Source organism: Hypomesus nipponensis, chromosome 15 (genome assembly GCF_054491055.1).
Source record: "Hypomesus nipponensis isolate SF chromosome 15, ASM5449105v1, whole genome shotgun sequence".
Classification (NCBI taxonomy): Eukaryota; Metazoa; Chordata; class Actinopteri; order Osmeriformes; family Osmeridae; genus Hypomesus; species Hypomesus nipponensis.
In genome coordinates, this window is record NC_140375.1 from 11,082,501 (window position 1) to 11,098,248 (window position 15,748).

At 46.6% G+C, this 15,748-nt stretch overlaps 2 protein-coding genes across 3 annotated transcripts in view; one reads left to right on the forward strand and one right to left on the reverse strand.

The window, feature by feature from the left end:
* The window catches only part of xaf1 (XIAP associated factor 1), a 2,848-nt gene extending 1,775 nt beyond the window's left edge, over window positions 1-1,073 (reverse strand). The window contains exons 1-3 of the mRNA XM_084674575.1: window positions 510-1,073; window positions 111-246; window positions 1-26 (exon numbers count right to left, since the gene is read on the reverse strand). The exon at window positions 1-26 is cut by the window's left edge and continues 31 nt beyond it. Of these exons, the coding sequence (XP_084530701.1) occupies window positions 1-26; window positions 111-246; window positions 510-556 (209 nt within the window). The 5' untranslated portion in view covers window positions 557-1,073. The remainder of the gene's footprint in view (window positions 27-110; window positions 247-509) is intronic.
* A 7,849-nt stretch (window positions 1,074-8,922) lies between these two features.
* The window catches only part of rap1gap2a (RAP1 GTPase activating protein 2a), a 45,992-nt gene continuing 39,166 nt past the window's right edge, over window positions 8,923-15,748 (forward strand). The window contains exons 1-2 of one of the 2 annotated variants that reach the window (XM_084674056.1): window positions 8,923-9,212; window positions 12,272-12,307. In XM_084674056.1, the coding sequence (XP_084530182.1) occupies window positions 9,169-9,212; window positions 12,272-12,307 (80 nt within the window). In that variant the 5' untranslated portion in view covers window positions 8,923-9,168. The remainder of the gene's footprint in view (window positions 9,213-12,271; window positions 12,308-15,748) is intronic. The other variant, XM_084674057.1, reaches the window with a different exon arrangement.

A 15,748-nucleotide genomic window follows, 5' to 3' on the forward strand; every position in this document is an offset into this window, starting at 1 on the left:
TTCTTGTGGCACTTCGAGCATTTCACCTAAGGGAAGATGAATAATATTCTACTTAATGTACTTTGTAGATGATGTAGTGTGAAAGGATAGTACTAAGTGATGTATGAAACCTGTGTGTGCTGGTCAACACGATGCTGGTCCAGTTGCTCTCTGGGGACAGGTTCATCACAGTCCGGACACAAGCACAGGAACCGCTGACAGTGGGATTCGTGTAGAGCAAAGTTAGCCTCCGCTACCTGCTTGTTGCTGCATGTCAGTGTGTATTAAAGAGAGAGATATGGGAGATACATGAACATAGAGTAATCTATCATACTGTCATGAACCTTTACTGTACATTTTACAATAAACTGGTATAAGCGTGTTAATGGCGATGTTTTCTTTTCAAGCTATTTCAAGCACTTTCGCTTTCGACTCATTCATTATACAATTTAAATGGCGAGACAATTAGTGTGGCTGAGGATTGCCTATGAAGACTATTTAAGATTGATCGATTTTGGAGGATATCTCACCACTGTCCACAGACACGCATCTCCTCCGCGTTCTTCTTTACCTCCATACCCAGTGTCTTACTTTGATTACAACCAAAACTCACTTTCAGTTGTCTTTTCAAGCAATAGAAACCTGAGGCACTGAATTTTTTGTTTTCAACGTGATCACTAGATGGCGTAGGTTAACTAAGAAATTGAATGAAGCGTTCACAGTGGGCCACAACATTTAATATTTATATCTTTGTGTTAAATTTTCTACCACATTGGTGGAGTTAGAAAAAAAATGTGCACTGATAACATCATTATCATGTATGTTGTCCACAGATTACAGTTTTGTATTTATGTGATGTTTTGAGTCACATGACTAAAACGAAACCAATCTTTTAATCACATGACTCAAAACTAAGGTTATGTTTTCAGTAAGCGTTAATGCTGTAAGTGTTGGCTCAAGTGTCATTTGTGAAGGAACGAGAGTAATGTGTGATTATCCTTTACAGTCAGACAACCTCGTAGTTACAAAGAAGTGGGAATACTATGCATATCAGGTGTGTGTGTTCTGCCACCACGGTAGAGACGTGATTAAAGAATTGGTTTCCTTATTAACAATTTTTAGACCGTTGTTGCCATTGTTGCCTGGGCAACAGCCCATTTGCCCTGATTGGCTGATATGCCCCTCTGTTAAATGTGCCTAAATAAACTTAGTAAAGTCAAGTTAAAGTGCAATATCATCCAGTTGTGTGTTGATGTATTTTGCCACCATAACGTCAGCGTTGCCGTCTGCCCCCCAGTCACATGACATTGTTTGTATTCTCGTGCCGGTGCACTGCGAGTGAAACTCATCTTCACGTGAATTGAAGTCATGAAGATAATGTTGATCGCTTTTTTTGAACTCGTATGAGGAAGAAAGTGACTGAGGCAAGGAGGAGGGGGGGGGGGGGGGGGGGGACGGGGGTTGGGGGTGTGAGGGGGGCTTTTTTCATGTTAGAGCAATAGCCCCTCCAAATGTCTGTGCACGTCCCTGACCCCGAGAACTGGAATCAGTTTGCTATAGCTAAGCTTGGGCTTTAGTTTAACAAGCTACAGTAAGGTGGTCCTTTTTGCCAAGAGAGAGAGTTTATCATGGGATGGCTATTGCCTACAAACTAAGCAACTGGCGGACCTGCAAATAACTCGTTCAAAAAGGTTACCAAGGCAACCCCAGAACCAGCAGGACCAATTAGAGGCTAAATCTCTCTGTGCAAAACTTCCCCGGATATTAGGAAACATGGCCAAAATAGACAGAACAGCATTAAACAAACACAACTAATGAATAGACAAGCAACGTGTGACTCCTAAGGCTTTGGAGGAAGAGATTTGATTAAAATTGTCCCCTGGGATTTTCTCAGCTCTCCGCACATGTCATCCACCCACACACATCCGAGTTATACACACACCGACGCACATGAACACACACACACACACACCACCGCAGGGCTCTCACTCTGTTATTGCCAGAGCCCAGGCATGGTCACAAGCAGGGTCGATACCAAATAGTTTAGAGTGGCCGATCTATCTGTGATTGTCCAGATCTCTATTGACTGGCTTCTGCTGTGTGCCTCAGGGTGAGAATGTGCACGGCCATCGACCCGATGACATGGTGGTGCGCTCACCCCCAGGAAGAGAACATCATTTTCAAATCACAGACTCATGGTTCACCTGTGTCAGTGTTTGAGAGTCTCAATGAAACGCTGTAAATATCACCCAGAAATCCTTCCTGCTCTGGCTGGTTTTCTGTGCGCACTTGTGTGTGACTAAGGTGAATCTGATTGAAGCTCAGGTTGCTCAGTAAAGAGCTCCCCTTGAACTGGTGTCCCTATATTTAACACTTCCCTTGCTTTTTGTTTCCTTCCCTTCTCTATGCTTCTCCAGACTCTACTCTTCTCGACTTCTTCTCTTCTATACTGTTCTAGGCGTATCCCTCACCATGGCAACAGCTTCCTCCCACACAGTGCATTCTTACACACGCACGCACACACAAACACAAACGCAGAGCGCTCAGTCTAATATTTGATTTCACCCTTCTCTGTCTTTGCCGTCCCCCTATTAAATTCCCTTTTACTTCTCTCTCTCTCTCTCTGTCTCTCTCTCTGTCTCTCTCTGTCTCTCTCTGTCTCTCTCTGTCTCTCTCTCTCTCTCTCTCTCTCTCTCTCTCTCTCTCTCTCTCTCTCTCTCTCTCTCTCTCTCTGTCTCTCTCTCTCTCTCTCTCGCTCTCTCTCCATCTCTCGCTCTCGCTCTCTCTCCCTCTCTCTCTCTCGCTCTCTCTAGCACTCTCCTTCCCCCCCTCTCTCATGCTCTCTCACTCTTCATCTCACTGCCATTCCATAGCTGATGTTGGACCAGTCATTCGCTGCTGAGAAATGTTCACTCCAGCTTGCAAGGGATCCTTGGGAGAGTCAAGGTAAGCCTCTCTACTTGAGCCTGGTCTAAGGACAGCAGAAAAACACACAATGTTATTCTTGTCAGGATAAGTGTGCTGTGGTGGCACTTAGCTGAAACCAGCCAGCGCTGCAGGAGAGAGGGCTGAGAAGGAGCATGGTAAACTGTTGCTACGTTAGACAGCGTTTGTGTGTTAATCTGATTGAGTGTGTATTTTTGTCCCAAATGAGCACATGCATTTCTAAACTGTTGCTATGTGTGTTTTTACAGTTTTATGTATACAGCAGATGTCATAAATTATCTCTGTGTGTGTTTGTGCGGGTGTATGTACCGGTGTGTGCGAGAGAGAGAGTGTATGACAGTTTGCGTGTCTCAGTGTGAGATCTGCCCAGCTGGAGCAGAGGAGCTGTGAGAGGTGTGGGGGTTTGTCTGACACCAGCCACACACGCACAAAAACAAGTGAATTACAGAGCCACAGCGTAGGTCAGAGTATTAGAGCACTGCAGATCAGACAGGAATAGCAGTACTTCCTCATCAGGCTCATTCCTCTATCAGCCAGCTAGTCCATAGTCTTTCCATTCCCTGGATCAGAACATGCGTTGACCATGGTGGTTCGAATACACTGGGGTCAGAGTTCTCTAATTGCTTCATGTCATTGTTCTCTGTGCAGCTCTGGCATAGTCTACAAAGTCTTTGTTCCTGACTGAGACAACGGGCAACTGTTTAACACCCAGTAAATCAAAGCTTTTTGCTTGAAGTTGTGGGGCATGGTTGTGTGTGTACGTGTGTGTGTGTGCACGCCCATGCGCACAAATGGTTATGGGATTGGGAGGTGGGTGAGTGGGTGTGTGACAATGAGATCTGTGCCAGCGTGAGAGGATGGTGTTGCAGTTTAGTGTTTTGTGGTGTGAAAGTGAGAACTGAGGGTTTGAGGATGGTTGGTTGTGTAGTTGTGCATGTGTTGGTGTGTATGTGAGAGCTTTACACGAGTGCCCCCCTCTGTACCCACCCTAAGAGATTCATTCCCTATTCAGTGCAGGCCAAATAAAGTGTGTCATGGCTATGAAAGCCAGAGCCTGTTGGATAAGGGCTTTGATTGATGGATCCATTTACACAGATGAATCAGTGGAATAGGGATGAGGAACATTAGCCTGATTACAGAACATCAGGTTCAAAACAAACACATTTAATTCTCACCCAATTCCGTTAGAATTGACCAGGAAGACAGACAGACACACACACAGACAGGAAAGCAGGCAGTCAGGCAGGCAGATAAATAGGCAGCCAGTAGCTAGCCAGCCATGCCTCCATGACATTGTTGTTCTGCTGGCTTGCTGTTCTCCGCTATGTTTTCTCTGCTCTCATGGTTACAAAAACAGCTGAAAATAGCTGTGTTCTAATCTGATCTCTTCAGGTGGACGCACGGCTTCAGTCAGCCACCCCTCTATCGTCTGTTCTGCACTGCTCAAGGGGGGGGGGGGGGGGGCGCTCCACTGATGAATAGAGCTGTTTGTTAGACAGGTACCTAGGAACAGGTATCTATGTTGGTACGGTATTACCACAACCGCAGGGCATTCATTGGGCAAGGTGTTAACGTTTGCTAAACGTTTAATTCATTTCTCTCCTTGGATAAATTTTTTTCTCATCTTTGTATAGCAGCTTCACTTGTCTTCCCTCCTTTCTCTCGCCTCTCTCCTCCCCCCCCGTCTGTGGGAGTGATTTTCCACCTCAAGCGCCCTGCTTGTCATTCATCACCTCTCACGATTGGCCTGTATTCAATCTCATGATCTCTCATTTATTCTCTCGCTTCTTTTCTTCCTCTATCTCTCTGTCTCTTTCTTTCTCCCTCTCTCCCTCTTTGTCCCTCTCCCTATTCTACTTACCATGCTCTATCTCTCTCCATCTTTATCTTTCTCTCCCTTTCTGTCTCACTTCCCATTGCTTTCCACCTTCATTCCGCTTTCTCTCCCGCCACATGTCCTTTGTCCCTCCCTCCCTGTCCTTTATCCTTCACGGTCTTCATTTCTCTCTGATTATTCCTTTTTAAATCTTTCCCGTATAATATCTTCCCCTCCCTTCTTAACTTCCACCATCTTCTCTTTCATCTCCCCCATCAATCCCTTCACCTCCCTCCCTCCCTCTGCAGAAGAAGGGATCAGTGTAAACTTTGATATACTGTCAGATGCGTCACCCCGGCAACAGGAGAGCTTTTTTTGAACTCCTCCTTCTCCTCTCATTCAGAGGTGTGGTTTTGTCTGCCTCTTCAATTTCAATGCCATCATTCATATGCCCAGCCAGTTTAGGATGCGCTCGAAGAGGTCTGTGCATTTGCCTGGGTGTGTCTGTCCATGTACACGCATATATATGTTTGTGCGGTTGTGGCATCATTGTGCTTGTGGCTGCGGAGTGCGCTGCATTCAAGATGAACAGCAGCAGGCTGTCGCAATCAATGCAGGCCAGAAACTGCTGGGGGCAATGTAGAAGCATTGGGGGTGTGGGGGCGTTACTCTGGGAAGGGAGAGTGTGTGTTTGCGTTTGTGTGTGGGTGTTTGTGTGCATGTTTGTTAAGCTGCATAAGCATGGGGGGTGGGCCTCCTGTCACTGTGATCCACCAGTGCAGAGCAGAGCTGCGGGAAAAAGAAGGATGAGGGAAGAGAGAAAGAGAAACAGGATGTGATGTCATGAGGATTGATAGAGAGCAAAGAAGAGCAGTGAAGAACAAGAATGTCAGGGGGAGGAGTGAAATGGTAGCAAATAGGAGTTTAGAGTACAGACTCCACTGGAGTCCACTCCACCAGCTGTAACTGAATTGGAGATGTTACAAGAATACTTAATACATAATTAGCCACTACCAGCTAATAGTTTATAGTATAATTAGATCAGTATTATTTCAGATAGTAGTGTTAAGAGTAGCCTAGTTATGTTACGAATATAATTAGTATCACCAGTTAAGCAGGGGCTTAGACAGACATAACATTCGGGGCTTAGCCCAAGCCTACATCAGACCTTGAGTATGCTTCATTTAGCTAAGAGCTAGGGACATAAACATAGAATGTCCCTAACTGTAGCATTAATTTGAGCGTAAAATAAAAAAAATTCAGCTTAAAGTAATGACTGTAGGTGTCACTTCCGATTATATCATTAATCAACAGGCAATTTCAAAAGTGTATTTAATAGCTAGATTTTTTTTCTTTACTCTTTTGGAATAATCCTAAAATATCCAGTTTATTTTGCCGAAGTTCTGCCATTTGTCCTGTAGTCTCTTTCTGCTGTCACTGACAGTCACTCAGAGTGGCCCATCAGACCCACACCCCCTTAGTTAGTCAGAGCTAGAGACATTCACTGACATGCTAGAGACACTACCTTTATTTTGACTGTTACAGCCTGTTGACAGCATGAAAACAATCACATGACACACATTGTCATTTGTTGTCGACATATTCAAATTCAAACCCCGGAAGAAATGGCTGTTGACGCGCCTGCGGTTAAGTAGGCATACTGTTGACGTGGGGTGTTACAGTGTAAGGTGGTACAGCAATAGTTTTGATATCATATTTATTTTTGCAAAAGGTGTTCCCACAATAGATGAATGGTGTTTGTGGGGTAGTGATGGTACAATAGCAGGCTTGACGTAATTGCGATCTTAATGGAGCCATGATCAGAGATCATCAGAGATGTGCTGGGTGTTAAGGCAGAGGTGGTCTTGGTGTCAATGGTCTCCCTACATTAGACAGTGGTGTGGGTGTGGGCAAGGTAGATGGAGAAAGTAGAGGTAATGAGGCAAATCTTCTAGGTTAGTCCCCTCCAAGAGAATGACAAACTACTGGAGCTAGTTAGATAGACAAGCAGGGGGGGTGTTCATGGAAGGTGGAGTGGGGTCAGGTGGGGTCAGGTGGGGTAAGTGGTGATGCTGCTGTTGGTGGTGGGGGGAACATTATTGCTGTTTCTGTCCCTTCCTCCCCCCTACTCAGCCTCTCCCACTTCTCCACACTGAATGATTAACCTTGAGTGGATTGATGCTCTGGCGTCAGGCCAGATCTTTTTCTCTCTCTCTCTCTCTCTGTCTCTCTCTCTCTCTCTCTCTCTCTCTCTCTCTCTGTCTCTCTCTCTCTCTCTCTCTCTCTCTCTCTGTCTCTCTCTCTCTCTCTCTCTCTCTCTCTCTGTCTCTCTCTCTCTCTCTCTCTTTCTCTCCCTTCATCTCATTCAATTTCACCCTCTACATCCCCTTTTTTGCTATCGCCTTTTCTGTGTCTCTCTCTTTCTCTGAGACACACACACAAAAACACACACAGTTCTCCTCACCATCAGTCTTTCCCTTGCCGTGTCTTGAGCCCGTCATGTCCTTAAATGTGCCCTGGCAGCAGACTCAGAAGCACTCCAATTGAGGGACAGACAGAAGAAGACTGTCCAAAAGATAAGCTTGAAAGCTGACCTGCATAACAAGACACTGCTTCCCCAGCCTCTGTATGGAGCTGTCAGCATTTTAACTGGCACTGAATGCATGTGTGGGTACACTTTGTTTTTGCGTGAATGTATGTATGACAGTTAGTATCCAAAACAAAGCTAGTTTAACTTCAACCTGTGCTATCTAGTGACCAAATCGGATGAAAACACACACACACACACACACACAAAATGGCTCTGGTTGGAAGGATGATGATATTCAGGGCCCTCCATCTTACCTCACCTATTCACGTTCTCTTTCGGACTTAGGGAGAGAGGATGGTGAGTGAATAAGTGAATGAGTAAATGAATAAATGAGTGTATGACTGATTGTTCAAGTTAGATAAAGAAAAGATGGCCAAAGAGAGCGAGTGACAGACAGACCCACTAGAGAGTATTGTTCCTCTTCATTAGGGATTACTCTCATGGGTAATATTAGTCTGAACACCCAGTCAACCACAATACACTCATCTCTATAGTGAGCATGCACACACACATACACACGCACACACACACACGCACACACCCACACACAAGCACACAGCCACACAGAGCGACAGAGAGATATAGATGGAGAGATGAGCTCAGCAAACTGGCTCAAGAATGGCTAATTTCCTTAAAGCACGGTGATGTCCCGCATTCTGAATGTGAAATACACAGACACAATGATGTTTTTCAGAACAATGTAACTGTTCACAGGAGAACATTGTGTCTGCTTCGTACAGAAACCAGATAACAAAAGTTGCACTCCTCGACCCTGACATGAATGACAACTCACCTCTCACTACAATTAAAGCAATGTGTTTTAATAGGTGGTTACACATCACAATCATGCCTCATCTAGCTATGTTAACTAGAGATTAATTTATCATAAAAAGGTAGCACCACTAACACTGTGCCCAGGTTCATCTGTGTTGACACAACAACCTAACTGAAGGAAACAGCCCATAACCATGACAATCCACTGGACTGCTTGTTGTTTTCTATACATTTGAATGTAGTGTGACCCTGCATAGCAAGAGCGTTCTTCCCCCAAACTCTGTTACTAAACATAAATATAGGACAACAGAGTCTACCTTAAATGTCCAAGGGCCTTACATTTGTACTTGTCATGAGCCACCACAAAAGGCATGATAAGTCAACAAATTAAACTGTTGAAAGTTACACACAAAACAGAGGAAGTGACCCGTAGTGGCTGCATGGTCTCTTCCTGTTGGAGAGCCGTGTGGGCGGGGCTTTCAGGCCAAGGACAGGGAGGGTTTTTGTTGTGGTTGTTAAAGTTAGTACATTTCTGTTTACTACTCACACAGACAGTGAGGGCGACTGACAGTGAGACCTTGTAGCTAACAGAGAAAGACAGAGAGACAGACAGAGAGAGAGAGAGAGAGAGAGAGAGAGAGAGAGAGAGAGAGAGAGAGAGAGAGAGAGAGAGAGAGAGAGAGAGAGAGAGAGAGAGAGAGAGAGAGAGAGAGAGAGAGAGAGAGAGAGAGAGAGAGAGAGAGAGAGAGAGAGAGAGAGAGAGAGAGAGAGAGAGAGAGAGAGAGAGAAACAGGAGACAGGGGTAGAGAAAGATATATAGAGAGATAAAGAGAGACAGATAGTGGAGGGACAGGGCAGTGTGGGAAGAGTGGGCTGTTGTGGGTTCCATGCTGAAGTGGCACAGTTCAAGCAGCAGCCGGAGAGGCAGGTGAGGGAAAAGGAAAGAGAGGGAAGGACTGTCGACATAACCATCTCTAGAGACCGAGAAGAGGGAGAGAAAAGTGAAGGCAAGAGTGACAGAGAGTAAGACAAAGAGAGTCCTGAAAAGTTCATCCCTGCCAGAATGCTGAGAAGAAAGAGAAGTGTGTCCTTTGGTGGGTTCGGATGGTACGTTACCTCGCTTGACTTCATGCCACATGGAGGGGTATACGGCGGGGTTTATATGTTGTATGTGTGTGGCTGTGTTGGTTTATGTGTGTGCAAAGGCACATGCTTCTGCTGCAGTGCTTCTATAAATGTAATGTAGGAGCGTTTGTGTTGTGGCTGTGCGTGTGTATGTTTGTATGGATGTGTGTTATGTTTGTGTGTGAGTGTGTGCCTGTATGTGCGTGTGTGGAAGGAAGGATGGGTGGAGGGCTCTGACTGTCTGCCTGTGAGGGAGGCTTGTGGTGCAGTGGTTTGGCTGCCTTGTGCTTAGTCTCTGTCTGTGCTGTCTCCACCAGGGAGAATGGGATCACACTGGGCTCCTGAATGGAGCTTTCTGTCATAGGCCTGCTGTGTGTCTGTCTGTCTGTCTGTCTGTCTGTCTGTCTGTCTGTTCTATGGATAGTGTTGTTTTTATCACAGTGATTTGCTGTGTGTCACATAGTTGTCTTTTGTTATCTTTTGATCAGTAGTATTAGTTCTCAGTATTTTTGCATGTTGTGAGAGGAGAGGGAAGTGGAAAAGAGAGAAGGGGGTAGATGGGAGAGGAGGGGATGGGAGAGGATGCTGGAATGTCGCAGAGATAGCACTAAGTTGATTGCACCCGTGAATGAGATATATTGTACTGCTTTGGTGCTTTCATTCGTATGCAACTTAACTCAAACACACTTTGTGGTTTTCTTGTATTCATGGCTCAAAATAATGTTTTTCTATCAGTTCTTAGAAGTGGGTTTGATTTATTTGTCTGCGGCACAGAAACCATAAATTAGGCCCAAAACCCTGCACATCCTGAGCACTAGAGAAGGGAAAGGGGTAGAGAGAGAGAGAGTTAGCATAAGGACTTGAAGAGGCTGATACTGCAACACTCCAATAATAAACGATGCCATCTGTGAGGCAGTGACACAGTGGTCTTCAAATGGAGTGCTGCCCATAGGTCCTTATCTCTGTGTTGCTGTCATTATTCAGTATGGGCAGACAGACTGCATGACATCCTTGTGATGGGAGTAGATTTCATTCAGACAGTGCACTTGATTTGCTTTACGAGGGATTGTTGTGCCAAAGCCAGAGTCAGGGCTGGTTTGAAGGGTCTTTAGAAGAAATGAGTTACAGCCCTATAAAGTCTCCATCTTAGTTCGGTAAAGACATAGGCTTAGTTTCTAGGTCCACTCATTAAAGAACTTTGAATAGGGACTCTGTAGTTGAACAGGAAATTCGACATTAAAACTGGTTTGCCTTTCCATCTTTCACAAGCTCACCTTACCAGGTTGCAACAGGCTTGTATTTAGTAAAGTACATTGAGGGAATCTGAGCTTGGCTTGTTCGGCTAACGTGAGAACCACAATGCTGTTGAAACAAATCTGATGTTCGTTCACTTCCCTTTTTAGTCCCTTTGTGACCACGTAAACACATTTTCAAGACTGAAACTGAAATGTAATACAATATTTCCAGTTCAAGCCTATGAAACATGAGATGTTGCTGTGATGGCATTTCAAACGATGGAAAACATTTAAATCATATTCAAATCTATCAGGTTTGTTTACATCTAGGATGACACAAAAGTAAATAAGTCCACAGCAGTGTGTTTTGAGACACACAAGTACTGTCCACTCACACTACTACAGTTTCTACTTGTTTGTGTAGTTGCTGTGAGACCTGTATTATTACATTGTAAATGTGACTTGACGCTGATCATGGCAACCTGTAACCCTTGGTGACAGCTTCATGACAGCTGACCCGATGGTATCAGGTACAGAACATGCTGTGCCTGGCTGGGTCCAGCTCTGCCCCTCTGACTCATACAACACCAGTCTATGTGTAAACTGTCTGGCCTCTGCACTTTATCTCAATCACTCCATTAGAACTGGGCTTGCATCGGGCCTGTTCCAGTATTACCATCACATTGATAACGTCATAATCAGGTGATGAAAATAGATATGGAGATGGTTAACGTAGGCTGATAAGCATGCGGAAGATGATAAAATGCAATAACAGTTATCTTTCTCTGCTTCTACCCTACCTCGCTCCCTCTCCCTTCTCCCTCCTGTCCCTTCCTCCCTTCTCCCTCCTGTCCCTTCCTCCCTTCTCCCTCCTGTCCCTTCCTCCCTTCTCCCTCCTGTCCCTTCCTCCCTTCTCCCTCCTGTCCCTTCCTCCCTTCTCCCTCCTGTCCCTTCCTCCCTTCTCCCTCCTGTCCCTTCCTCCCTTCTCCCTCCTGTCCCTTCCTCCCTTCTCCCTCCTGTCCCTTCCTCCCTTCTCCCTCCTGTCCCTTCCTCCCTTCTCCCTCCTGTCCCTTCCTCCCTTCTCCCTCCTGTCCCTTCCTCCCTTCTCCCTCCTGTCCCTTCCTCCCTTCTCCCTCCTGTCCCTTCCTCCCTTCTCCCTCCTGTCCCTTCCTCCCTTCTCCCTCCTGTCCCTTCCTCCCTTCTCCCTCCTGTCCCTTCCTCCCTTCTCCCTCCTGTCCCTTCCTCCCTTCTCCCTCCTGTCCCTTCCTCCCTTCTCCCTCCTGTCCCTTCCTCCCTTCTCCCTCCTGTCCCTTCCTCCCTTCTCCCTCCTGTCCCTTCCTCCCTTCTCCCTCCTGTCCCTTCCTCCCTTTTCCCTCCTGTCCCTTCCTCCCTTCTCCCTCCTGTCCCTTCCTCCCTTCTCCCTCCTGTCCCTTCCTCCCTTCTCCCTCCTGTCCCTTCCTCCCTTCTCCCTCCTGTCCCTTCCTCCCTTCTCCCTCCTGTCCCTTCCTCCCTTCTCTCTCCTGTCCCTTCCTCCCTTCTCCCTCCTGTCCCTTCCTCCCTTCTCTCTCCTGTCCCTTCCTCCCTTCTCCCTCCTGTCCCTTCCTCCCTTCTCCCTCCTGTCCCTTCCTCCCTTCTCCCTCCTGTCCCTTCCTCCCTTCTCCCTCCTGTCCCTTCCTCCCTTCTCCCTCCTGTCCCTTCCTCCCTTCTCCCTCCTGTCCCTTCCTCCCTTCTCCCTCCTGTCCCTTCCTCCCTTCTCCCTCCTGTCCCTTCCTCCCTTCTCTCTCCCCCACTTTTTCTGTCCCCCAGGATTGACAAGTCCAGCCTCGCGGCTCTGAAAGCCCGGTAAGTGTTTTCCTTCTCCGGGGACAACTCAGATGGGCAGAGCCGTCTGGGTCCTGCTAATGAATACTGCATGTGGTCGGTGGGAGGAGCTGGACCTCTGTATGCAACCAGCTGCAGGAGCAGTTATGAGTCCGTGGTCTGGGGTTGATGCAAAATAGCTGCACAAACTGAGATGAGTAGAGAGGGGGGGGGGGTAATTTCCAGAGAGAGAGAGAAATAGAGAGAGGAGAAGGAACGGGAAGTAAAACCAGAACGAGTGGGGGAAGAGAGAAGCCTTGGGCCGACTGCCACATGCTTCTAGCGAGACGCGTGGGATGGGAGGATGATGGAGGAAAGGAGAGGAGAAGAGCTATGTGGAAGCGTGACGTTTGATAAGAAACAAACCACATTTGTTTTTGACGATCAGTTCCTACCTTTTTGCCTAGCCCTGTCCTTGTCACACAGGGTAGGGCACCCAGGTCACCTTCTCAAACATGGATTTTTCTAATCACATCACTCTGTCATCCCTTAACTGCCTCAAACCTTTGTCTAATACTCTGTTCACCCTGTCACTGCTGGCTCTCTCACCCACACTCTTTCACATTTTCCACGTCTCGCTCAAATTTTTTTTTTAGCTTCTCAAATTCTCATCCTATAACCCTGACACCCTCTCGCTCCTTCACCCTTCTCAACCTCCCACCCCTCTACCCTCTCACCCTTCCCATTTTCTCAGCCTCTCCCTTTCTCCCTCTTTCACCCTTCTCAACCTTCCAACCCTGTGCGCTGCCACCCTCCTATTCTCTTTCCCTCTCTTTCCCTCTCTTTCCCTCTCTTTCCCTCTCTTTCCCTCTCTTTCCCTCTCTTTCCCTCTCTTTCCCTCTCTTTCCCTCTCTCTCTCTCTCTCTCTCTCTCTCTCTCTCTCTCTCTCTCTCTCTCGCTCGCTCATCCCTTCTATCATCCTCTCACAGTCTCATCCTCTCATCCTTTTGTACTCTCACCTGTTTTCATGATTCTGCCCCGGAGACTGGAGGGCTCTCTTTCATCCCTGTGTGATCCCAAAGCTGTCTGAATGAAGGTGTGTATTAAGTATTCACCGTCCCCAGATAGGAGATGTTAAATAATGGAGAGGGGGGCTCTCCTCAGCTGTGTGTCCCTCTCTTCATCATACACACACACACTCATGCACACACATACACACACACACACACACACACACACACATGCTGACATACACACACACACACACACACACAATACAAACACACATACACACACACATGGACACTGGTATGCACAAATCAACATGCACGCATGAACATGGTTCACACCCATTCACACACGTACACACACCTACACACGTCCCTGGTCAGGCTTTATTATGCAGCTTGGAGTGGTCCTGAATATGAATGAGGTAGTCGTGACTCCTGTACTGGGCTATACTAATGAGCGCTGGCCAGCTGCTCTCTACATGTGTTTGTGTGTGGATTTGTGTGTCAGTGAGTTTCGCAACGTACATACGTACATTTTCGCGGAGTCCAATACCAATTTTCCTTTGGGGACAGTCAAGTTAAATTGTATCTTATCTAGAACTAGGCAGCATGTTTGACCTTTCCACCCCCGAGTCTGGTCATTGACATGGGCAGGATTAAAGAGGGAGAGCCCAGGGCTCTGGGGAAGGTAGGTGGGGGTAGGGTGACTGCAGCGAATGGAGGGACTGCAGGGGAACAAGGGAGGAGTGAAGAGGGAGACATGAAGAGGGTACCGTGAAAGTGGTGGCCTTCAAAGAGTCTATCTACAGGTGTGGTGGGTAGCAGGTGTTCCTTTGTATGTTTCCAGCTCTGCTCTGGCCAGTGCTTGTACAGTGAGCACCATTCATTCTCAGGCTGTGTGAGTACATGTCAGACCAGGTCAGCACGACTTTGTTGATGGACCCACCTGAGGATATGAGAGTTTTTTTATTTGTTCTTTACTGTTATCTTCCACCTTCTTGTTCTCTCTCTTGCATAGTATTCACATTACTTCTTTTCTTTCTTTCTTTCTTTCTTTCTTTCTTTCTTTCTTTCTTTCTTTCTTTCTTTCTTTCTTTCTTTCTTTCTTTCTTTCTTTCTTTCTTTCTCTCTCTCTCTCTCTCTCTCTCTCTCTCTCTCTCTCTCTCTCTTCTCTCTTCTCTGTCTGTCTGTCTGTCTGTCTGTCTGTCTGTCTGTCTGTCTGTCTGTCTCTCTCTCTCTCTCTCTCTCTCTCTCTCTCTCTCTCTCTGTCTGTCTGTCTGTCTGTCTGTCTGTCTGTCTGTCTGTCTGTCTGTCTGTCTTTCCTGTCCCCTCTCTCCCCACCTCTCTTTGCCTCCCCTTTGGCCTTGTGAGCGCTCTGCATTCACTCTGCACTCAAAGTACCTCATTAACAACAGCATAATCAGGACTGTTTTTATTAGGGTGTGTACGAGCAATTGTGAATGTGTGTGGTGTGTGGTGTTTAGGGGGGATTGTGTATGTGTGTCTTTGTGTGCATCAAAAGCGGTGGCAGTGCATGAATATGAGGAGAGGAGGGACACAGTGGACTAAGGCTTGAAGGGAAAGCAGGTTGCAAAGCCGTCAACCTCTAAAGATGCCTCGCAAGCTCTGGTGAGTCCGTTCCTTTCCCTCTCTCCATCTGTTCTGTTTTCTGTTTGTCTTTGTCGTTTAACTGAGGTGTATTCTTTCTTGGTCGAGTGGAGAAAGACAAGCACCTCCAGTTCAGGGGAAGGGTCCGTGGCAGTTTGATGTAGCATGCAGGTGTGGGTGAATCTGAGTGCTCACAAACGATTCTGTTCGGTGTTAGAGAAGACATTGAGAGGCAATGATCCGTATTTGTTTTACGTGCATCACTCTCCTGTCCTTCTCTCTTTCTCTCCCTCTCACATGCCAATGTGAAAATGCAGCAGTGTTTTGGTGTATGTGTCTGTTTGTGTGTGTGTTGTGTGTAATCCTACAGGAGGTAATTAGACTCGGCAGGAAGGCTAACATCCCATCATGCTCTCTGCTCAGCTCAGACGATACAGCTGCTCCAACCCCAGGGTGCGTTCAGCTGTTTCAAACTGTTTACTCCATTTAGCAGCAGTCTGTGGGCCTACTGAACAAAGTGTTTTCTTCAGGTGGTGAACAACCTTGAACGCTCACAAGCCGTTAGGAGGGTGCCTGCAAATTTGATTGATTGATTTGACACTCCAATACCATTCTTAAAATGGATTTTCATATCCTTCTTTTATCCTATGTCAGACACAAAACACTTTACAAGGCAAGATCTCAATCACTTCAACAAGATCACTGTGATCTGGTTCAAGTGTTTTCACCTAGCTGCTCCCTCTAAATACCTCCTGTGGGCTTAACCTCTTTAGGCGAACTGCGTAGGCTACAACAACAACATAGTGTGCTGACTGCGCACTCTTTTTGGCTCCTCTAAGAGGAGCCTTGTAGCCAGGTGGCCATG